The sequence below is a fragment of the Medicago sativa genome, chromosome 7 (assembly GCF_051527215.1).
Source record: "Medicago sativa cultivar Bolivia chromosome 7, Bolivia_mono, whole genome shotgun sequence".
NCBI classification, from domain to species: Eukaryota; Viridiplantae; Streptophyta; class Magnoliopsida; order Fabales; family Fabaceae; genus Medicago; species Medicago sativa.
The window spans coordinates 104,634,351-104,658,010 of record NC_140755.1 but is presented as its reverse complement, the minus strand read 5'-3'; the positions used below and the strand labels follow the sequence as shown (position 1 = coordinate 104,658,010).

General features: G+C 33.7%; 2 protein-coding genes, 1 long non-coding RNA gene and 1 pseudogene across 4 annotated transcripts; 2 read left to right on the top strand and 2 right to left on the bottom strand.

Moving 5' to 3' along the window:
• The first annotated feature begins 8,052 nt into the window (after nt 1-8,052).
• On the top strand, nt 8,053-9,966 carry KCS1 (3-ketoacyl-CoA synthase 1). The gene has a single exon (XM_085726669.1). The coding sequence runs from the start codon at nt 8,159-8,161 to the stop codon at nt 9,764-9,766; it is 1,608 nt and encodes a 535-aa protein (XP_085582795.1). The 5' UTR covers nt 8,053-8,158; the 3' UTR covers nt 9,767-9,966.
• Nucleotides 9,967-15,362: 5,396 nt separating this feature from the next.
• On the bottom strand, nt 15,363-16,796 carry LOC146911733 (3-ketoacyl-CoA synthase 1-like; annotated as a pseudogene).
• A 167-nt stretch (nt 16,797-16,963) lies between these two features.
• Nucleotides 16,964-17,807, top strand: LOC146911732 (uncharacterized). Its single transcript, XR_015019087.1, has 2 exons — nt 16,964-17,109; nt 17,668-17,807. It is a non-coding gene; the product is annotated as an uncharacterized LOC146911732 (long non-coding RNA).
• Nucleotides 17,808-18,511: 704 nt separating this feature from the next.
• Nucleotides 18,512-21,161, bottom strand: LOC146911731 (uncharacterized). 2 transcript variants are annotated; one of them, XM_085726670.1, is made up of 6 exons: nt 21,076-21,161; nt 20,461-20,564; nt 20,250-20,338; nt 19,483-19,640; nt 19,196-19,285; nt 18,512-19,109 (listed from the first exon to the last, which is right to left on the bottom strand). In XM_085726670.1, exons 2-6 carry the CDS (start codon nt 20,546-20,548, stop codon nt 19,016-19,018), a joined length of 519 nt encoding a protein of 172 aa, XP_085582796.1. In that variant the 5' UTR covers nt 20,549-20,564; nt 21,076-21,161; the 3' UTR covers nt 18,512-19,015. The 2 variants fall into 2 exon arrangements, 1 of the variants encoding a protein (XP_085582796.1); XR_015019086.1 differs by lacking the exons at nt 20,250-20,338; nt 20,461-20,564; nt 21,076-21,161 and having other exon boundaries at nt 19,196-19,301; nt 19,483-20,212.
• Between the last annotated feature and the right edge of the window lie 2,499 nt (nt 21,162-23,660).

Genomic DNA, 23,660 nt, shown 5'->3' with positions numbered 1-23,660 from the left:
TTTAATTAACTCTTCCCCTCCCTTCCTTCAAAAAAAAAAAAAACTCTTCCCCTCCCTCTCCAACAAGCCGGTCCTAGTTTTTTCTTCCAGTTTCTTCATTGAGGGGTGGTTTTGGGTCAATTTTTGACCTGAAATCACCCCTCATCATCTTTTTCTCTCTGTTTCAATCTAAATAAGTGATTTTCACATAGATCTAGGTTTTTTCATTGTGATTTCATCATCTAAGTGTGGGGGTTTGTTGTTCGTCGTCTTGTGCGGCGCTGTTTGATTTCCAGTCTTCTTGCGGTGTTCATTTTATTCATCTTGAAAGATCGATTTTTCAATCAAAGATTTGGGCGTCAACGTTGCAGATCCGGAGACCATGGATATTCCGGTCACTTTAATTTTATCATATATTTTTGTAGGCATTATGCCGTTATATGCTATTAACTTGGATGCTGTGAGTTTGTTTGCAGATTCATCCTTTACGTTTTTAGCGGTGTTGAATGATGTAATCTCTCAATTTGAATGACTGAATATCAATTTGTTTTTGTCAAAAAAACAATATAATATTTAATTATTTTTGTCAAAAAAAAATACAACATTTATTTTTTAGTTCCATTTTTAGATCCTTATTTTGTACCTTTTTTTTTGTCAGGTAGCCTAGTGGCTAGAATTCACCTTATAAGGTGAATAAGTGGGGTGTCCGAGGTTCGAACCCCGACCCCTGCATATAATAATGCATTGTCCTACCAACTGAGCTATGCTCACGGGACAGATCCTTATCTTACCTTAAGACACAATATAACATTTTCTTAAAAACAATTTATTATCCGCTTGCCTTCTATTCATGTGTAATTAATCATTGATATATAAATTTAAAAGAATGAGTGAAAAAAAAATTCATCACATAATTATCAACAAAAAAATTGATACAATACTTTAAATTAAACAAATAAATAAAATAAATTATTTTGTGCATGACATATGTATACACTAGTTTATCTTAATGTTTGTGTAACCAACTATTCTCTCCCTCTCGTGCCATCTTTGTTTGTTGTTCAAATAACAAATGTCATCTTTGTTATTATTTTTTGTCTCAAATTATTTGTATCTTTTATAATACTTCAATACGGTGACATTTAGAATACACAAATGAAACTTTTTGTGTACCATACCCAAATACAATTCTAGCCATTGATTTATAATCTTAAACTTCAATGATAGTGATTTTAGAAGAATAAGTTTAGTGAGAAGTAGAAGATTGTTGCCTGACAAAAACCGTACGTGACAATAGCCTATGGACCTACCATTTCGGTGCTTCTTCTCTTTGAGGACAGATCATGGTTCGATGGTTCCTGTTGTTACCAGAGAGTTCTTTTTAAGCTAATTTGTTTTTGGTCTGAAATACTTATCATGCTTGATAACTAACATAAACAAAATCATAAATTAAATATGTTTTTGGGTTAACATAGCACACTTTTTTTTCCTTCAATTTTACTGGTAAATCATTTCACTCAAGATCTATCCATGGAATGAAAATCTTGTCTCATGGAAAAAGTAATTGCAACTGATTTTTTTGGCAATTTCATCTTACTCTTAATGTACCCCACGAAAAAGCTTGAGTCTTTCTATTTACTTTTTGATTTTTTATTTCTCTAATTATAACTTTTCAACCCAATACCTAAATTAACAAATAATACTAGATATGTTATTAACTTACACCTCGATGTTCTCTTTCTCCATTATTGTTGTCATTGGTTTTGCAAGAAGCAACTCATTGGATAGAAGTTCAACCATCTTCATAAGATGCAGGAAGTGGATATATAAAAGGAAAATACCAGTAGAGAAGAAGAGATAATTTTCTGGAGATAAGTGTATTTGAAGGAGGAAGATGACAAAGAAGGAGGGAGAGAGGAGAGGGGTGATGTGGGTAGACCGGTGGGTCCCACACGTTTTTAGTACAAAAGAATCTCCTACTTCTCCAAACAAATTACTCTTCTAAATCATTACCATTGAAATCTAAAATTATAAATCAATGACTTATATTGAATTTTGGGTATGATACACAAAAAGTTGCATTTGTGTATTCTAAATGCCACGCTTCAATACAACATATTTTTTCACCAACATTTCTTTATTTATCGTATTTCAATCATCTATCTACTCCATTAACTATATTTAATAATAGTGTTTTAGTAAATGAAACACATTTTATTATTAAAATCAATATTACTAATAATTTTTTAATAATCATAAAACTCTAAATGAACCCATAATTTGATACGGATGGAGCATTCATTTCGAAGTGAGGAAGTACAGTAGTTTGTTTTTTTTTGGTACTAGATCACAAACTTAGGGTAGCAAGCATACCCAATTAATGAATTGTGCCATTAATTTCACATTCTGTTGACCAATGACTCCGAATAAATGTATCCTGTGGTCAACTAAATTAGTAAAAAATTGAGAACTGTTGAACGAGGTCGGTGAGCTACATCCTACATGCATATGTAGCCAGAGCCAGAGGTTACAACATGTAATTCACATGTTGTTATAGTATTCATTCAGCTTCACCAACTGTAAGAAATCCCCATTCTATTCTATAATTTGAGGGGCTCTTCCTGCATCTATGGATTGGGACTGTTAAGAGTTATGTTTGCGGTAGGTTATGTAGTAGGGAATAGGATATTTCCCTTTGGATCAAGCTAAACCATAATTAGAATTTAGAATGTGGAAAAAAAAATCAAAATACTTAAATAATCTGCTAGCTAATATAAGCTATGCCTTCCTTACACACTCAATAAATAAATTAATAGATAGGTAGCCAGAGGCTGTAGCATGTAATTCATTCACGTGTTGTTAAGGTGGCCACGAAATGGATTTAAAGCAAAACATTATGTCTTAAGGATTGGTAATTTCCAAATTTCTAGTGAGGATGTTTGAGCAAATTTCAATTACAAACCTTAACTTGCATGAAATTAAACTACTTAAAAATAGTTTACAGTGTTAATTGGGTTGAATGACGAATGGGTTTGTAAAACTAGGTTATGAAATTTGAATTTGTTGGCCTAATGAATTTTCCACCAACCAATATATATATAAAAAAAACTCGATTCAATCCGATTGCATTTTAACTTTAGTGAGAGAAGTCAAATAATATCTAATTATACCATCCATCACCAAACTGACTCGCATTTCTAGCTTCAGCCCAACAATTGATAATTTAGATCAGCTACTTAGAAATCATATCACTGTTATCTTTGGTTTCCTGTATCCAACTTCCTTCATTAAAAATTGAAATGTATTACCTTTTAAGGAAAAATATGCATTTTTTTTTTTTATTACATAGAGGGTCTAAACCCAGAAAAAGAGAAGTCTACACAGCAATAACACGGGGGGTAGAAATTCTCATTACCAATCACACAAGACTCATATAAAAAATACCAGAACTCAAAGAGCGACCAAAATTAGCTAATACTTATGCACATTAATTAGCTTTAAAATATGCATTACTTGATCAATTACGTACCTTTTTAGTATAAAAAAAAAGTAACGTACTTTTTTCTTTTAAGGTGAATAAATGATAAATCCGGGGTTTGAACCCAACCCTTGCATATTACTAAGTTCTTAACAACCGAGTCATGCTCACGAGGAATGTTACATACATTTTACAACTCATTAATTGTTTGCATTTGGATGTAATTATGAAAGACAGTGTACGTCTAAGATGATGGAATGATCAAGTCCCCTATCGGTGGATCAATTACTTTTTCGTATCAGATGAGATCAATAGTATTGATGTGTTAAACTTAAAAATAGACAACACTTACACCTCTACACACACAATCACAAACCACAAGATCTTCCAACGAAAAAATTGCATTCATCACAAATAATTTTCACCTAAATCTAGTCCGATCCAAAACTCTCTAATTTGCTTACCACCATCGACATTGATGATCCACACGATGGTGATCAACACCTTAACCACCATGAAAAAAAACGGCGACCATCCAAACCACCAACGACGATTTTTTCTTCCAAATTTGTTCCTATTGAAAACTCTCTTTACCTAACAAACCATTGGCGACCCACACCACCAACCACCCACAACACCTTCAATTATTCAATTCAACTTTGATTCCCATCTTCTTCGAAACTCACGAGATGATGTGTTTCCCATCTAATTTTTGATGGAAAACATATAAGCTTTTGAGTTTCTAAGAGTATTTATTCTATTATTTAAGTATTGACATCAATGAATGATTTTCGATGTTACTAAATTAATTATTTCATTATTTTAGGCTTTGTTTGCGAGTTTGGCGGGGAGGGAAAGGGAAAGCTTTGAGAGGTGGAAAATATGAGGGAAAATGGTGAAATCTTTCAAAAAAATTAAAAGAGTAGTTTTTTAGAGAATGATAAATTAATGCATATGATTACTACATTTTTAATTTTAAAAATAATATAACAACATAGATTAAATTTGAAGAATTCATATAAACCCTCTAAAACCCCCCAAAACCCTCCTCCAATACAATTTTTTAGTCCCCCAAATGAAGAGGGTTTAGTATTATGAAGAAAAGCTAACCCCCCAAAGCCCTCCCCTCCCATTTTCCTCTATTTCTTCCACTTGCGCTCATTCCTTTTTTTCCAAGCCTTCCCCTCCCTTCCCCTCCAAACTCGCAAACAAAGCCTTAGGGACTAGAATCCTTTTCAGAAGGGAATATGAAAGACGAGAGTTGTGATGCTATTGACAAAGATAATGATTAATTTGTTGGGGATGAAGGTGTTGATGAAAGTCATAGTGAAAGGGAAGACCGTGGTGACAAGAAAGAATATGAAAGTCATGACAAAGAGGATACATTTGGGATATGGAAAAGTATGTTAATGTTGATAGTGGTGAGGACATTGTGTCGAAGCCTAGGACTCGGTGTGGCTGTGAAGCTAAATTTCGAATACACGTTGATATAAACTCAAATCGTTGGTGGGTTGCATGTTTTACAAATGACCATAACCACGAGCTAGTTAGTGAAGTACACTGTGGATTTGTCTTAAGGAAGTACATTGTGGATTGTTTGTTACACACGAGGTAATAATAAAAGAGATAGACATAATGCAAATGAAAAATATGCTAAAAAGTGGTAAAGACCCTTCACATATATTTTATTTATTTGGAAATCAATCGATGATAAGGGTATGAGAAAATTGGTTTTCTTAGAAAAATAATAAACGAATGTTTTCACATGCTTATCATAGATTGTGTGCATGAAACTTGATTCACAATGCATCGTCCAACGTACGCAATCTTGCATTTGTTGATAAATTTAGAAAATGCATATCGGGTGACTATGAAATTGGACAATTTTCTAGGAAATGAGCAAATATCGTTGAGTCATTTGGATTACATGAGACCAATTGGATGAAAGAAACATATTCAAATAGAAAGGCATGGGCAGTAACACATATATGTGGCCAGTTATTTGCAGGGTTCAGAACTATATTTCAATGTGAGGGGTTGCATTCTAAGATAGGGAAGATTGTCTAGCTTCAATAAAACTTGTCTGATTTTTTTATTACACTATCATAGTTGTCTAAATTACACGTGATTTAAAGAGATAAAAGCAAACTTTGATCTGTATATGGTGACCTAAGTCTCCAAGCAAGACTTCCTAAGCTTTAGCTCTTTAGTGCAAAGGTATTCACGAGGCAGATATGTCTGTTGAAGATAATTCAAATGTGAATGAATTTAGGGAAAATGAAAGTAACCCTTTCGATTTACGAAGCTTAGTTGAAGACAGTTAAATGAGAAGAGAAAATTAGGACGAGTTACGAGGCGACGATGGTGTGGCGGTGAAAGTCGAGGAGATACGGTTTACATGTGATGGTGGTAGTCGTCAATGGTGTAGGTACTTGCCGTTTGTGGTGTAGGCGGCCGCCGGTGGTGTGGTTTACATCAGAGGTGTAAGTTTGCAACCTTGACCAAGGAGATTTGATGGAGGTGTGGGATAAATTTATTGTTTAAAATTTAATGTAAAATTGGGAGTTATGGATTGTGATTATGTGTGGAGAGGCGTAAGTGCTCTCTATTTTAAAATTTGATATAAATCTAAATCAATAAACTCATGTGATTGTGAAAATTATTTGGTCTACCTTTAGACACCATCGTGTAAGAAATAATAATTTTTTTATTATGATAATTTTTAGAACAACCCTTTTTTTTATAGTCATATTTTGTTCTTATTCTCCCTCTCCCCGTTTAAAAGTAATCATAAAAATAACTATATAAATATTATTTCTCTTTTTCGATGAATACATTGTATTTTTTTTTAGGATAAAGACATTGCATTTTGTTAGTCGGAAATCATATCATAATAATTCGGTTAGCACATGATTGATATAACACAAAACGTCCAACTTTAAAAATTGGGTTTAAGACTTTGTCAAATTCAAATATGTGAAGCTACCACACAATACCATTTATTGTTCCTTGATGACCAGCCAACAACAACCACCGGCCTTCCCATCAATCTTCCCTTTCTGCCCATTTCCCTATTGTCTTGCCAACTGCTGCACGACACCCACAAAAATGGGAATAACTTTCTTTGGTTTTCATTATTTCCATTTTATTTTACTATCAAAGACATACACGACAAAATATTATTTTGCACCCAAAAAAAAAAAGACATACACGACAAATAAATAACGCAAATGGTACAAAGACCAAAGTGCAAACAACAAGAAAACCTTACCTCCTTACACTCTAGTCTTTGTCCATCCAATTAGATCACGCTATATATCAACTAATGCAAATCATTAAACCCAAAATTAAGCAATCTAATCTCTATAACCCATAATAATAGTTTTCCTTTTAAAAAAGAGGTGGTTTAATTTTCTCAAAGTAGTTGACCAATATATCCATAAATCCATCTTTCTTTAAACTACTTCCCCCACAATTAATTTCACATGAATACAAATGATGTTTTTGTACCCAAAAAAAAAAAAAATGATGTTTGTTGCGGTTAAAAATAAAAGTCTCATGTGATCTAACTATTCATTGAGTCATAAGGAAAAGTTTTCATTTTCAAATAGTTTCTTGAAATTGATAATAAGTTGACTTATACTCTTTTAGGAAAACGAAATGTACCCATTATAAACTTTAGAATCTCTTTGAATGATAATTTTTAAAGATTATGACTCTGTTTGGTAAAAATAAGCTATAAGCTAGCTGATAGCTGAAAAACTAGTTTATAACTGATGACTGATAGCTGATAGTTTATAGCTGAAAAAACTAGCTTATTAAAATTAAAGTGTTTGGTAAAGTTAATTGTAGAAGTAGCTGATAAATATAAAATTACATAAAAGGATATGTTTGTTTATTTATTTTTTTATACATTATATATGTAAATTTTTTTAATTAATGTATTTTTTTTAACTACTCAAATTTATTTGAAATTATTTTCATCTTCACATGATAAATGTGCTTTATGAATTCAATTGGCATTTTTTATTCGACAAATTTTTATTTTTTAACGAATTTTATTTAACTAAACTTGTTTCACTATTTATTTATTATATATTTTATTTAACATTCAATATTATATGAATTAAAAGCAAGGTCATTAAAAAGGTGAACAACAAAATTTAGAAAACTAGATATCATGTCGTGACTTGTAATAAGCTGTGAGGTTGGTGGCAGTAAGCCTTAAAACGTGGGAACATGGGTGGTTTTTTTTAATTTAAAAATAATAAAATTAAATTAACAAGGTTATTATTGGAAAAAATTATAAGAAGCTATAAGCTACAAGCTAAAAAATTACTTGAAATAGCTTTTCAAAAAAAGCTATAAGCTTACGAGAAAAGCTTGTTACCAAACACGTCACATTTTGATCCAACAAACTTATAAGCTAATTCAAAAAACTATAAGGTAGGTTTTTGTTGTTACCGAAGACTATGTGGTAAATGGGATATTGAACTCATTAAACTTTTGATTTAATAATGAAAGAAAGGGACAGCTTCCGTTGAAGCAAATTTTGTAATTTTCCCTATAAAGAAATAAATGACAGCCAAACGCAAGTCCCCCTGCTTTATAAACCAAACGAAACCCAAGTCTTTTAGAGAAACATCACAATCCGAAAGACAAACGCAGAATAATAGCTTAGAGAGAAAATAAAATAAATTAATGGGTCGCAACAGCATAGACATGGATAAAGAAAGACTAACGGCGGAGATGAATTTCAAAGATTCAACCTCCGCGGTTATCAAAATCCGACGACGTTTACCGGATTTTCTACAGACGGTGAAACTCAAGTACGTAAAGTTAGGTTATGGCTATTCATGCAACGCCACAACCATTCTCATTTTCACACTCGTCGTCCCTCTCTTACTCTTCCTCACCGTTCAGTTCCAACTCACCGATCTAAAACTCCACCGTCTCTCACAACTCTTGCTCGAACACACCGTCCAACTTGACACCGATACAGCCATCGGTTCAATTGTTCTACTCTTCCTCTTCGGTCTGTACTACGCGAAACGATCCCCACCAATTTACCTGGTGGATTTTGCGTGCTACAAACCGGAGAAAGAGCGGAAAATAGCAGTGGAATCTTTTGTTAAAATGTTAGAAGATAGTGGCGAATTCGGAGAAGAAACACTTCAATTTCAACGCCGCATTTTGTCAAGAGCAGGTTTAGGCGACGAAACTTCCTTGCCAAATGGAATAATGTCAAGTCCACCAAATCTATGCATGAAAGAAGCGCGTTTAGAAGCAGAAGCTGTAATGTTTGGATCATTAGACGCACTTTTTGCTAAAACAGGCGTTAATCCAAGAGACATTGACATTCTTGTTGTAAATTGTAGTTTGTTTAACCCAACTCCTTCACTTTCTGCAATGATTGTGAACCACTACAAGCTAAGAACAAACATTAAAAGCTATAATCTCGGAGGTATGGGTTGTAGTGCTGGTCTTATTTCAATTGATCTTGCCAAAGATCTTTTGAAAGCAAATCCAAATTCCTACGCGGTGGTCTTGAGCACGGAGAATTTAACCCTCAATTGGTACTTTGGAAATGATCGTTCAATGCTTCTTTCTAATTGCATTTTCCGAATGGGTGGCGCCGCTATACTTCTTTCCAATAAGTCCTCTGATCGAACCCGGTCCAAATACAAGCTGGTTCATACAGTTAGAACCCATAAAGGAGCTGATGACAAGAACTATAACTGTGTTTACCAGAAAGAAGACGAGACAGGGAAAGTTGGTGTTTCATTGGCTAGAGAATTAATGGCTGTTGCAGGAGATGCTTTGAAAACAAACATAACAACGTTGGGTCCATTGGTTTTGCCATTTTCTGAACAGTTCATGTTTTTTGTGTCTTTGGTTAAAAGGAAGTTGCTGAAGAAAGGTTCAGGTGTGAAGCCTTATATACCAGATTTCAAATTAGCTTTTGAACATTTCTGTATTCATGCTGGTGGAAGAGCTGTTCTTGATGAGTTGCAGAAGAATCTCCAACTCAGTGAGTGGCATATGGAACCGTCTCGGATGACTCTGCATAGATTTGGAAACACTTCAAGCAGTTCTCTATGGTATGAACTGGCTTATACTGAGGCAAAGGGCCGGGTTGCAAAAGGGGATCGGGTCTGGCAGATTGCATTCGGGTCGGGCTTTAAGTGTAACAGTGCTGTGTGGAAGGCCGTGCGCGACTTGCCCGTCGTCGGGGATTGGCGGGGCAACCCCTGGGATGACTCTGTTGATAAGTATCCCGTCAGCGTCCCTGTTTCTGTTGCTTCTTAAAATTTGTAAAGCAAAGATTGTTACCTTTTCTTTTTCTTTTGCTATTTTGTTGTTATTAATTCGATTCGATGTAACCAAAAAAAAAAAAAAAAAGTATTATTATTATTATTTCTTGTTATCTTATTGGCACTCTGTGACTTGTGAGTTAGTACATCATTAATTTTAATTTAATGTGAGTGATGATCATACTTTATGTTTTATCTTGTCGTCATATAACAAAGGTTTTGCCATATCATAGAACTTCTTTTTATCCACGAAAATGGGGCTTGTATGTATACAACATATATTAGTTTGTGATTTCGTGATGCATACACTGTCGCTAGATATAACAATAATGTAAACACCAAATTTGACACTCGGATACTATTCAGCGTATAATTATGATGAATAATACTTTAACATAGTTACAATATAACAGAAGTACATAAGTTTATCTAAAAAATAAGTGGTTAAAATCTTGAATTTTAATGATAATAAGATATTATACATCTTTTTTTTTTCCTTAAAAAAAAATGTATGTTAAACAAATGGTCAATAGAATATACTTTTACAATCACAAATACTCCTCCTTCGTATTACAGTTGCTTGTCGCACTATTGGTGGTTTGTTGTGGTTGGGTCGCTGGTGGTGTTGGTGGGGGCTGATGGCAGTTGTCGAGTTACCTACGTGTTGATTCTGGTTACTGTTCCTTCTTTCTGGTCGTCCAAGCTTCTGTGCACTTTCCCAACCTCCCCCTCGTCGTCGGTCTTTGGTCGGCGGCGTCCTTTAGGTCTGCAAAGGGTCGTGCAGTTGTGGTGGATCCAGTCTCTGGATGATCTGAGATTTTTCTCCTCCGCGAAGAAAGACGGTACAGTGGTCCAGAGGGTGGCGCTGAAAAGGTGTTCGGGGCGGTGGTTGTGGTGGTTGAGTTTGTGGCTTGTGTTGGTTTGTTTTTGTTCGAGCTGGATCGATTTGCGCTGTTGTTCCACCTTTTCTCTGTCTTCGAGTTTGGCATTGGGATATTGGTGGGCCGAGTTGGACAGGTTTAGGTGTCTGCTCTGGTGGATCGTGAGTTGAGGGGTGTCTTTTTGATTTGTGTCGGGAGTTTGGTGGGCCGATCACTTTTGATTCGAGATCGGGAGCTAGTTTTTTTACGCAAGTTCTTTTCGGCTTTTTTGGTGGCTCCTCCGACTTATCAGTAGTTGAGTGGTGGGCGAATCTGATCGTTTGATGCAACAAATCATCGTCGGCTGCTTTTTTTTATCTCTGTTGGTGGTATTGGAAAATTTATTGTTTGTTGATTTTTCGCTGGGTGTTTTGGTGCATTTTTTTTTCTTTCTGGTGTAATACTTGGGATTTAATCCCCTATTTATATATAATATATTTTGCCATTCGAAAAAAAAATTCACAAATACTTCTCCATATTTATATTTTTTTAAATAAAAAAGATAAAAAAAGTCGACCAAAAAAATTTCCGTTCAACCCCCCACGGCCCCACCCCTACGTTATATAAACCCAATAATACCTTCTTTTTACCAATTTTTTTATGGGTTATGTTTGGTTGACACCCTCTTTCCATACCCCTTTTGTACCACTCCTATGTGGCATTTTATTTTATTTTTTTTAGGCTTAAATGCACTTTCACCCCCTATCTTTTAAAAAGTTGTGATTTTGACCCCCTATTAAAAAAAATGGATATTTTGACCCCCTAACTTTTGGCCCTCTTTTGATTAGCTGATTTTGATGGAGATTATGACAATTTCTCAGTCTCTGATGGTGTAAAGTGGCATGGGGATAGAAGGATGCTGATAAGTGGAGTCCAAACTGGCATGGTGTAACTTTTGGCCCCCCTAAAAAAGGACCCACTTATCAGTTTGGACTCCACTTATCATGTCAGTTTGGACACCATGCAAGTTTGGACTCCACTTATCAGCATCCTTCTATCCCCATGTCATTTTACACCATCAAAGACTGAGAAATTGGTATAAAATCAGCTAATCAAAAGAGGGCCAAAAGTTAGGGGGTCGAAATATCCATTTTTTTATAGGGGGCCAAAATCGCAACTTTTTGAAACATAGGGGGTGAAAAGTGCATTTAAGCCTTTTTTTTATTAAAACAACAAAAACCAGTACAACACTTCTCTCTCATCTTGTCTTCTCTCTTTCAACTCGGTGACCACAACTCCACCCTCACCGTCACTACATCGCCGTCGCGCCTTCGGCCATCCTCCGCCATCGCCTTTTTCATGTCTGACACAACCTCTTCTTCTCTGCAACACAGCCACAATCATTTAGATCTGAAACGCAACCTCTTCTTCCTCACCACCAATGTTTGGATCTGGAACTCAAGGCAACTATGTGGTGAGACCAACCATGGACGGTTCCGGATAAGGAAGACCGTGAAACTCCGGCGAGAGAGTCTATGGTGATTGAGAGAAAGAGAGACGGGAAAGGAAATGTGAGAGGGAGATCCGACGGTGATGAGGCGGAGGACGGCGGTGGCTGATCGGAGAGAGGTGCAAATAGAGAGAGCGACTGACCGGTGGTTGGTGACGGCGGTTGGTGGTGGTGAGTTGGTCTGACCGGTGGTGGGACTGGTTATAGGGGAAGAATACTCAATGACAAAATTGCCCTCTCATTATAATTAATATTAAAAAGGCTAAAACGCACTTTTTGCCCCCTAAGCTTGCAAAAGTTGCGATTTTGGTCCTCTATTAAAAAAAATGGCAAAAGTGACCCCCCATGTTTACCCCCTTTTGCAAAACCTCAATTTTGACTTAGTCAAGCCTATGTGTCACGCCACATCACTTAAAAAATCGTCAGCTGTCTATTTTTTGAATTTAAAATAAAGGTAAATGCCACAAATGTATTTATAGAATTAAAATAATAAAAAATAATAATAATAAAAGGAAAGAATTATGGAAATAAAAAAAATCAAAAAGGAAAGGAAAAAAAATAGAGGGCACGTGATTCATTCCAAAACACCACCATGTTCATCATCCACCCAGCAAGTTCTTCTTTTCACCATCAATATTCATCATTTACCAAAAACACAAATCACCAAACACAAACTCATAGATTATCTTCTTAACATCTTCATCATCTTCTTAATCATAACCCAAAAAATCTAGAAAGTACAACAACAAAAATAAATAACAATATCCATCAAATTTCACAAGAGGGTTTGAAGAAACAACAATTTCTCAACCTGAATTGATTGGAATGAAAGAGAAGTGTGAAATTACTGTGTCAACCTGAATTGATTATAGAGTATGGAATGAAACCTATCTTATTTGTTTATCAAACTCTAACCTCGATCTCATCCTTTAAAAGACCGATCCAGAATTTCCATTTTTCCTTCTTCTCAATTTCTCATTCATTCATGCATGGCATCTGAAAATTAATGAGGGAAATAAAACATGTTCCAAACTTTTCCTTCTCAAGCATGACACGAAGGCTACTGATCTGAACTTATAAAAAATGAAAGATGAAAGTGAAGAGGGACAACCAGAATTTATGTGCTTGGTGAATTGAATTTGGGTTGGATTTTAAGATTTGTTGGTATGAATTTTGTTTGGGTTGTGGTTGAAGATAATTTTTTGGGATTTTTCATGAAGATTGTTGTTGTTGTAGTAGTGGAAATGGAAAAGGGTGTGGCTGCCATATAATTCTGCTGCTGCAAATTGTAGTAGTGGAAATGGAAAAGGGATTTTTTGGGATTTTTCATGAAGATTGTTGTTGTTGTTGTTTTTTGGATTTTTCACGTGCTCTTTTTTTTTTTTTTTTTTTTTTGCTTTTTGATTTTTTTTAATTTCATTTATATATACATGGCATTTTTATTTAATTTTTAATTGAAAAAAACACATGTGGCGTGCCATGTAGGCTTGACCAAGTCAAAATTGACGTTTTGCAAAAGGGGTAGACAGGGGTCACTTTTGCTATTTTTTTTAATAGGGGGCCAAAATCGCAACTTTTGCAAACTTAGGGGGCAAAAAGTACGTTTTAGCCTATTAAAAATGACGCATAATGTGGTACAAAGTGGTACATCCACCTAAGGATGTCCTATGTATAACCACTCAAAGTATTATACCTTCTTTTTGCCAATTTTTTTAGATAATAATAGCGGTGTATTTTTGTAGTGCAAATATGGTTTGTGTAACTAACCACTTAATGTACTTCCTTAAGCACTAAAATGTATGTTATCAAATTTTTTTTTTAATCGGGCAATTTTGTTAAACTGCTGTTTTGTTTTTTATATTGTGATTTATAGTTTACTGAGTGTAATTTCCATTACAGAAAATACTCAATAAATAAGCCAAGCGTAAAATTGAGATTGAAAGGTTCTTTTCAAAAAATTATATACGTGTATGTATCTGTCAAGAAGATAAGGTAATTTTTAAAGTTTTTTGTTTGTTTATTTATGTTCGTATTATCGTATATAGAAGTCCATGTCTGGAAGACATACATGGAAGGTTACGACGAAGGTTTTCAAAATGATTCCGCTATAAGAGCATATATGGTGTTGAACTCGAGAGAGATTGCAAAAGAGCTTCACTTGTAATTAGTTTTCTTTCAAATAAATATTCTTCTCAAAGTCTATTGTGGTTATTCTGTCACATGGATCTAAAATTTGAGTTTATGGATGAAACTACTTAGAATTGACCGTGGCAAGTGAGGTTTGTCACCTATATTCGATTGTTTTTTTAGGAAAATAAAATTTCGTTTATTCAAATTGATAGAGTATATCACATCAGATACAAACATCGCTAAAAACGTAAAGAATGAATCTACAAACAAACTCACAGCAACCAAGTTAATAACATATAACGGCAAAATGTCTACAAATAATATGATAAAATCTAAGTCACCGAAATTCTCATGTTGGATCTGCAACGTCGATGTCCAAATCATTGATTTAACTTGTAATTGACTGATGTCGATCTTTCAATAGGAACTAAAGGAACACCGCGACAAGACGCGAAATCAAACGCCGCACAAGACGACTAACAACACAACGCCGTAATTAGATGACGAAATCACAAAAACACAAAAGGAAAAACTCGATATATGTGAAAACCATTTAATTAGATTGAAAGAAAAAAAGAAAAAAAATGTAGCGGGGTGATTTTAGGTCAAAAATGACCTAAAACCACAACCCTCCTCAACGAATGAAGGAGAAAGAAAGTTTGGAGAGAAGTTGGAGTTTCTCTCGCTAAAACTAGGGCTCAATTATGTAAGATCCCAATTTTTTTTTAACCTATATTCGATTGTTGTTTCTTAATATTTTCTCAATTTTTCCTTTAACCATGTTGTCGTAATTCTTAATGATTTTCTCAATATATTGTTTATAGTTAAAAAATCATTAGCCACAATCAAGAAGTTAAAAAGTAGTAACCATAATCAAGTTAAAAAGTACACTTTATAATTATTTTTTTAAAAAGTACACTATTTATATCAAGTTTCCTAAAAATTAAACCAAATAGAAAAATGAAGAAATGAAATAACTAGACCAATATCCATCCTATTTTTTTTTTTTTGACAAAAGACCAATATCCATCCTATTGATGGTTTTCTTTTTTATAAATTGTATGTATATCACATACTTATTCTTATTAATATTATGATGAAGGAGTGATTTGAGAATTAAATAGTTGAGAAATCAATAGGGTAGTTATTGACAGAGTCATCCCATGGATTTCCCGTCAAGTCATGTAGAACTGGTATGTCACGACATGCCCTCCATACGGAACTGTTACATTTAAAACCTGCCCCAAATGCAATCTGCCACACCCTATCCCCCTTTGAAACCCTACCCTTGGCCTCTACGTATGCTAACTCATACCAAAGTGAACTACTTGAAGTGTTACCAAAGCGGTGCAATGTGGAACGAGATGGCTCCATATGCCACTCACTTAGTTGTAGATTATTCTCCATAGCATCCAACACTGATCTCCCACTTGCATGGATGCAGAAATGCTCAAAAGCCAATTTGAAATTCGGTACATAATTTGATGACTTCTTTCTAAACAACGATATCATAAACATTAATTGCTCCGAAAATGGCAAAACCAATGGACCTAACTCAGTTATGTTATTTTTCAAGGCTTCTCCAGCTACTTTCGTTAGCTCCTTCGATAGAGACACACCTGTGTACCCTGTTTCGTCCTCTCTTTGGAACACACAATTGTAGTTCTTGTCGTTGGCTCCTGAATGAGTTCGAATGGTATGAAGTAACTTGTACTTTGATCGGGTCCTATCAGAGGATTTATTGGAGAGAAGTATGGCAGCCCCTCCCATTCGGAAAATACAATTGGAGAGTAACATGGAGCGGTCATTCCCGTTGTACCAATTGTGGGTTAGGGTTTCAGTACTCACTACGACTGCACATGAATCTGGATTTGCATTTAGAATCTCTTTGGCTAAATTGATAGAGATCATACCTGCACTGCAACCCATGCCACCAAGGTTAAAGCTTTTCATATTGTTCCTAAGATTGTAGTGATTCACAATCATAGCGGATATAGAAGGTACTGGATTGAATAGGCTACAATTCACAACGAGGATGTCAATGACATTTGGTTCAACATTTGTTTTCGCAAAAAGAGCATCAAGTACTCCGAAGATAACTGTCTCTACCTCCAAACGCGCCTCCTCCACGGAATGGTTTAATGGTTCAAACGTCAATGCTTGAGCTGGTAAGTATGTCTCGTCTCCAAAACCAGACTTTCTCAATATTCGGTGCTGAAATTCAATTGTATTTTCATTGTATAGACCACATTCCTCCATTTTCTTCATAATTGTTTCGTTTATTGCTTTTCTCTCTTTCCCTGGCTTGTAGCAAGCAAAGTCTACAAGATAAACAACTGATGATGAAGACCTTTTTGCCAAGTACACACCCAACAACAACACTGGAACCACTAAACCAATAGTTATGTTTGTGTTTTGTTTGGCTTTAAGGAACAAAATGAGAGGGATTATTATGAGGACAAAACTTAATAACTTAACATTATTCAGCTTCTTTACCAAATGTAAGAAATCCATCTTGCACCCAGGCCCGGCCCTGAGGGGGTGCAAACAGCTCAAACGAGCTGGGCCTCCCCCAAGGATGGGCCTCAAAATATTTTTTTATACATAGTAGTATCCTCCAATAAAAAAAAATTTATTTCATACGATTCTTTCACGCTTCTCGTTCTCTCTGGTTTCACGCTTCTCGTTCGTCGGCCGTCGCTCATCACAATCAGTCATCACCGATTCACAACCATCATCACTGATCAATCATCAACTGATTCACATCATCATGCTTTCCTTCTTCTTCTTCTTTCTTCACCAAATCAGCCCCTTTCCAAAACAACACAACACTGTTTGGTAAGTAAACAAACTCTCTTTCATTAATTTGAATGTTGAAATTGCTAAAATAGAGATTGATAGAGATTTGTTGAATGTTGAAAACAACACTGTTTCAAATTTCAATCGGTTTTCCTAATTTATTCACAATACTGTTTTGGGAGTTTTGGGTTTTCCTAATTTCAATCGGTTTTCCTAATTTATTCACAATACTAGTTTTGGGTTTTCCTAATTTCAATCGGTATTCCTAATTGCTAAAATAGAGTTGATATTGCAAAAAAAAAAAAACAGTATTGTCATTGATAGAGATTGAAATACGGTTTTCCTAATTCCTAATTTATTCACAATACTAGCTTAGTAGCTTTGAACAATAGAGATTGTCATTGATAGAGATTGATAAACTCTCTTCACAATACTGTTTTGGGAGTTTTTGTTAAAATTTTTTCAAATTTCAATGTATAATTGAATTTATATATCATATATGTTGATATGCTAATTACTAATTATGTTTTAATTTTATTTTATGGTTCAATCTCAACATTGTATGTCTAATGATGTGGTTCAACTTCGACATTGCAGAATTGCTCAAGAACAGAGAAGAATTTCAGGTTCTTTATTTTTTTAATATTCCTCTATGCCTCCTAAATTGGCTCCTCCTAGATTGCCGCCTAAGATTAGAAAGTTTGCGTCTGGCGCTGAGAAGCGTAGGAAAAAGAAAATTGCTGAGTTAATTGAATCCCAAACATGAGCTCTTGATAAAATTTTGTCCTCTTGTTTTAGCCTTTTAGGCCTATTAGAATTAGTTTCTCTTACTTTTGGTGTTAGGTGGGGGTTCCTCATGTATACGGTAGTCATTTTCACTTATGGGTGTACCGCATATATACGGCACCTTGTATTTATCTTTTAAAAAATATAAATAGAACATTGCTCTTTTAAAAAAAAATACGTTTTGATTTTATCACTGACCTCTTTTCATTCCCCGAGCCGAGTCTCCGAATTCTCAGGGACGGCCCTGCTTGCACCTATGGATTGGGAATTGGGATTGTAGCGTCGTCTATCAAATAGGTATGTTTTATGTTGGTTTTTATGTCATAGAAAAGTTGCCTTTGGAGCAAGCTAAACCATAACTACCATGTGGAAAAAAATAATTTAATTAAATGATCTTCTAGATAATAAGCTATGTCTTCCTTTCATATTCAACTAGTTACAAACCCGTGCTTCGCACGGGTTGTAAAACGTATTTTGTAAAAAATTGTTTCAAAGGAAAAATGAGCAAATTAAGGAATATTGCACAAACATTAGAAATATTTATCAAAGCTTTACCAGGTCTTGATTCATGAAAATAGCATATATTTTGTTCATGAGATCGGGAAAACAACATAATAATTAAGATTAAACTAATTGGAACCGAAGAAGGAACCAATGATGTGCAAATTACGATTACATTCGCATGACACAAAATGAACCAAAGAAACAACATTTTCAAGTAGTTTTGGATTAGAGTTAAGGGTAAGTCCAAAGTATTATACATTCAAGTACCATACAGGCTAGAGTATAGGAGTTCATGAAGAGCAAAATGAGTAGCAGTCAAGCAGGAAAATAAAAGTATCTCTAAATTGACAATGATGAAATGAATACTCATTACCATATTCGTAAACTCTTTCTTCAAACAAAGAAAAATTAAAAGAAAAATTAAAACCCTCAAAACTCTACCCATCATTTCTTCACTTCATATCATATTTTTCTTCTTTCTAATATAGCGTTCTTCTTTTTGCTTGAAAATTAGTCTTAATTACTTCCTAGCTCTCCAAGCTGTTGTTGAAAATAAAGACCAAACCTGCCAGCAAGTTACGACACAACCATTTTATTCTCTCCAGCGCAATCTCAAACTCTCCAACAGAGCTACATTTGATTTTAGCCTTAAGTCCTAATAATTTACTTTGCCATGATCTAAATTTTGAACGGGGACAGGACTGGAAGTTATCAACATAGAATCTAAAGACCCTGCTATTTCCTGAAACCTGAGGCAATTGAAGATATGAGATCCATATCACTAATAATTCAGGTATTCTTATAAAGTTATGACAATCTTAAAGATAAGAATCACCTCAAAGCAAAATACTCTCTAAGTTTCCAATTCCATTGCTTCATGAACTCGGTATAGATTGCTTCAGATCGAAATTTAGCAACAGCAGATCTGGACGTACAGTAGTCTTGCATGGAATTAAATGACATATATTAGTGAATATATACTCTTAGACATGTATCGATAAATCTAGAAAATACACTGTTAAATTAACAAATTTGTTTGACACATTAAGGCCACATTTTCTTCTTTATTTTTGTTTATCAAGGTGAAAAGTGAGATTAACTAAAAGGAGATATGACTACTACCTTTTAGATAAGCCAAGAACTCCAAGCTTGATTTGTAATTTATCAAGAACTCTGGTCTTCCAGGAGAAAATGCATATGGTTTTCCCTTCTGAATAGAAAGAGAACCTTTCTAAGGATTGAATTGGCAAAGAAGTCAAAGAAGTGTAAACCTGAATTTTCTGCACCAAATACCAAACTTTACATATGTAAATATAATGGTTTGATATGTAAGCATGATATATGTTAGCACAACCACAAGCATGACCATAAATGACCTAGCTAATAGTACATGTATGTGAAAGGTGGTTTAATAAGTTCTAATTTTTATAGACCAAAAAGGACTAAGGATTGCCTTGGCAAGTACTGACATGGTCCAAGAAACCAATGCAGTATGACAGATTAAGGCTCATATGGATCCTAAACCTAAAGTGGTAAGAAAAAGTTAGATGAGGTACCAGCTGAAGAAATATCCAACAAAAATTTGCATTCTTTATAAATGCGCTTTAAGGGACTTTACAAAATCCACAGAAATCAAGTATCATAAACCATTTATCAAGTTTTTCATGTATTTCCTTTCTTTCAGCTCCTGAATGTAATTTGCTGAATTTTTTCGTTTTTCTGAACGTAACGCAAGACCGCAGCCCGACCACTAAATGGAAGATTTTGCAATTCTAGGAAACCGAAAAAATTAAAGTTTCTCACGATTAAATCCACTTAATCATATTTGACATCTTTGTCAAGAAAAGTATAAATCTCACATTCTTCGAACAGATTCGAAAATAATTTACCTTAATCGCACATCCTTCCCCGATAACACTATCAGTGATATCAACATCAAGCATCTTCGACGAAGGCAAATATCGCGGTTGAGTGTAAACTGGAGATGAACGATCATAGAAACTGAAATTAATATCCATTGAAACCATGACCAAGATGCTCTCATAAAGTGCATTGACATGACAATATGATGATTATATGGTATATATCCTATTTATTTACCTGAAGTCAGGTACAGGCTTTTTGGCGATTCTGAGATTTGCATTATTGAAAGCCTCAACGATACCAATGTCTTCCCGGTAGCCATCATATAAGTAAGCTTACACCTATGAATTTTTCACACCAATGTCTTCATGAGATTTAAGCTATGAAAGTTCCATAGCAATATTATACAGGTCAATTCAATAGGATGCACATATTTATCAAACTCACATTCTCCACCACAATCCATATATAGTTTCAATCCAATTTTTTCAAACTCACATTCTTCACCACAATCCATATATTGTTTCAATCTAATGAATTTAGTGGTACACATCATATTTATTGCTTTAAGCCTCTAAAACGGCAACATGATAGCTTAAAAAATCTTAACATACATCATGCTAGGATTAACAAATGAAGATGTTTGACAAATAAAAATGCAACAAATGATGCTTGTTAATAGAAACTTGAAACTTACCAAATACAAAAATATTAGAAAGCTAAGTTAAGACCATGATGAAATTCAATGCACACAAAGAACAAAGATGATGTACATGCCAAAAACAATATATTAATTTAAAGAAGATTGAAAGAAATTCAAAATAGAGAATTTAAAGAAGAAGTTCAACTTACCCAATCTAGAAGATATATAAAATTTTCCTCTTTTGTGCTATTTCCCTTTCCATCATCACCTGCTCATTTGTTTGCTCTTACTGCAAACACAAAATATGAAATTACTTATCAAAGCAAAACAAACATTGAGGTGGAATAAGTTATGATATCGCATCGTATAATCATCAACAAACATATTAACATTTCGAATCACATGAACTTAATATTCTCTATCCTAAACGGCCAAGCCAAGACAAAATATTCCCTATAATTTATTTTTTTTATAAGTAAGGTCTAATATTTTAGGTTGAATGCAAAACTTTGAATAGGCAAACTGAAACAGTGTCGAAAAATGAACCCCTCCAGCCATAAAAATCAATCAACTCAAGTCATGCATGGTCTCAGAACCATGAAAAAAGGAAGAAAGTGACCTCTTATGAAGAAGAAAGTGAAACAGTGTTTCCATCTGAACTTAGATACCGTTTGGCCAAGGTTTTTTACGACTTGAAAGTTACTTCAAAACAAAGTTAAAATAAAGGTCTTTACGAAAAAAGCTAAAGTTGTTTGGTTTCTTTGTTTTTTTAGTTTTAAAGCTATTTTTAAGTTAAATGTTGTTTGGCAAAATATTGTATAAACTGTGAATTTTTTTTATTTTTTTTATGGTGTCCGGGGTTCGAACCCCGGACTTGGCATGTATTTATGCATTGGTCCAATCAACTGAGTTAAGTTCACGAGGACAAAACTTTGAATTTATTATGAATTAACATAATAAATAAAAAAAAATGTTTAAAATATTTTTTTGAAGGCTAAAAATGTTAAAAAATAAAAGATATTTTTTTTACAAATACTATATTTACTCAATAACGTTATTTTGTGTAACAAGAATACAAATTTGTATCATCATATAAATGACTTGTTAAATATTTGAATAGGAGAAACAATTTAAGGAGTCTGAAATAATAACATAAATAATATCAAAATAGTTGGTTTTTTCTATTTCAATTATACTCTGTAACAAATTTCGTTATAAGAATATCATATTTTTGGTGTCTTTGAAAAACATAAGAATTTATATTATATGATATTATATTTGTTACATTGTTGGTGTCATGGAAACAGATATGTTTAGTTTTTTTGAATAAGAAAAAGATATGCATAGTTTGTTACAATATATATATATATATATATATATCTGTGTGTGTGTGTGTGTGTGTGTGTGTGTGTGTGTGTGTAAGTATAATTTTTTTAGGCATCTATACTTTTTTTGAAGAAAAGACATCTACAATTTTACTTTTAATTAAAATCAAGATTTTATAAAAATAATCATATGCATTATGCAATGCCAAAAAAAATTATACGCATTAGCGTAACAAAAAAACAGACACACATAAAATATTATTCTAAATGCTCCTTTGAAAAAAGATAATAAAATTCCTTTGAAAAAAGATAATAAAATTAAATGGAACTTCCTTAAAAAATTAAATGGAACGGTTCAATAAAATAAAATAAAATAAAGTTAAATGAAAGAAAAAAAACATATTGAAATATAATATTAAAAAAATAAAAGAAAAGGTTCCCAGCGTGAGTTGAAAAGAGGTGCTTGTGAAATAAATATTCGAGAAGTAGTTTTTTAAAGTAACATTCAGCAACTTTTGGCCAAAGCTCATTCCATTCAATTTTATGCATTCAAAAAAAGTATTTTTTTAGTAAGTACTTAATTGATACTGTGTTTGGCCTAACTTCTCCTTAAAAATGTAGAGAAGTTGGAAAAAAACCGGGTCAAACGATACCTTAATCTCCGACAACGGCAATGTAGAAGCAACTGAATTTGGGAGAAAAAAATTGTTAAAAATATAAAAATTGGAAAATAGTTAGAAGTTATTAAAATATAAAAATTAGAAAATAATTAAAAAATTTGATGAGGGGCAAAAATGGAAATTCATGGCATGATGAGTTGTCAACAATCAAAATCCATGAAATATGAAATTACCAAATTGCCCCTCCTAGGGGCAAAAATGTAAAAACATGATACATTGATTTTAATAGATAGTATAGATGAACAATACATGAGACTTCAAATATTAACGGCAATAAAGCTAGCTAGTATTATGAATGGTCCATTAGTGGACCATCTCCGTGTATATTAACCCTAAATACCATCTATTAGTATTTTTATTCATGTTAAATTAATTTTGAGGGAATTGAATAGTTTATGAACGGATTGTTAAATCACCTAGTTTAGAAAAAATCATTTATTTCTTGTTTCTTTTACGTTCATTTATTTCTTGTTGAACAAAAGAAATGTGGAAGTCTGGAAAATTTATCATGATTTGGAGTTTTGTACTTTGTATAAAGTTGATGATAATCTCATCTAAGAGGATCGAAAAATTGAGTACAAAAATGGAAAGTTACTTTTTGCTACGGAAAATGGGATGTCAGAAATTCGACTATGAAATTTTTCTTTTCTTAATTCTCTGGAGTAACAAGAGGAGGGAGTCTCTTTATGTGCGTGTGTGTATAATAAACATATTAATGCATCCCTTAAACATAGAAAGAATGAGATAAGCAAAGCAAATGTCAAGAATATAGCGACGGAAAATGACTAT

Excerpts from the sequence above, each read along its gene's own strand:
- LOC146911731 (XM_085726670.1), bottom strand. The coding sequence starts at position 20,548 with ATGATGGCTACCGGGAAGACATTGGTATCGTTGAGGCTTTCAATAATG. Across the intron at positions 19,641-20,249 it reads GGGAAGGATGTGCGATTAAG|AAAATTCAGGTTTACACTTC; the intron begins GTAAATTATTTT and ends TATTTGGTGCAG. Across the intron at positions 19,286-19,482 it reads GTTCTTGGCTTATCTAAAAG|ATCTGCTGTTGCTAAATTTC; the intron begins GTAGTAGTCATA and ends CTGTACGTCCAG.
- KCS1 (XM_085726669.1), top strand. The coding sequence starts at position 8,159 with ATGGGTCGCAACAGCATAGACATGGATAAAGAAAGACTAACGGCGGAG.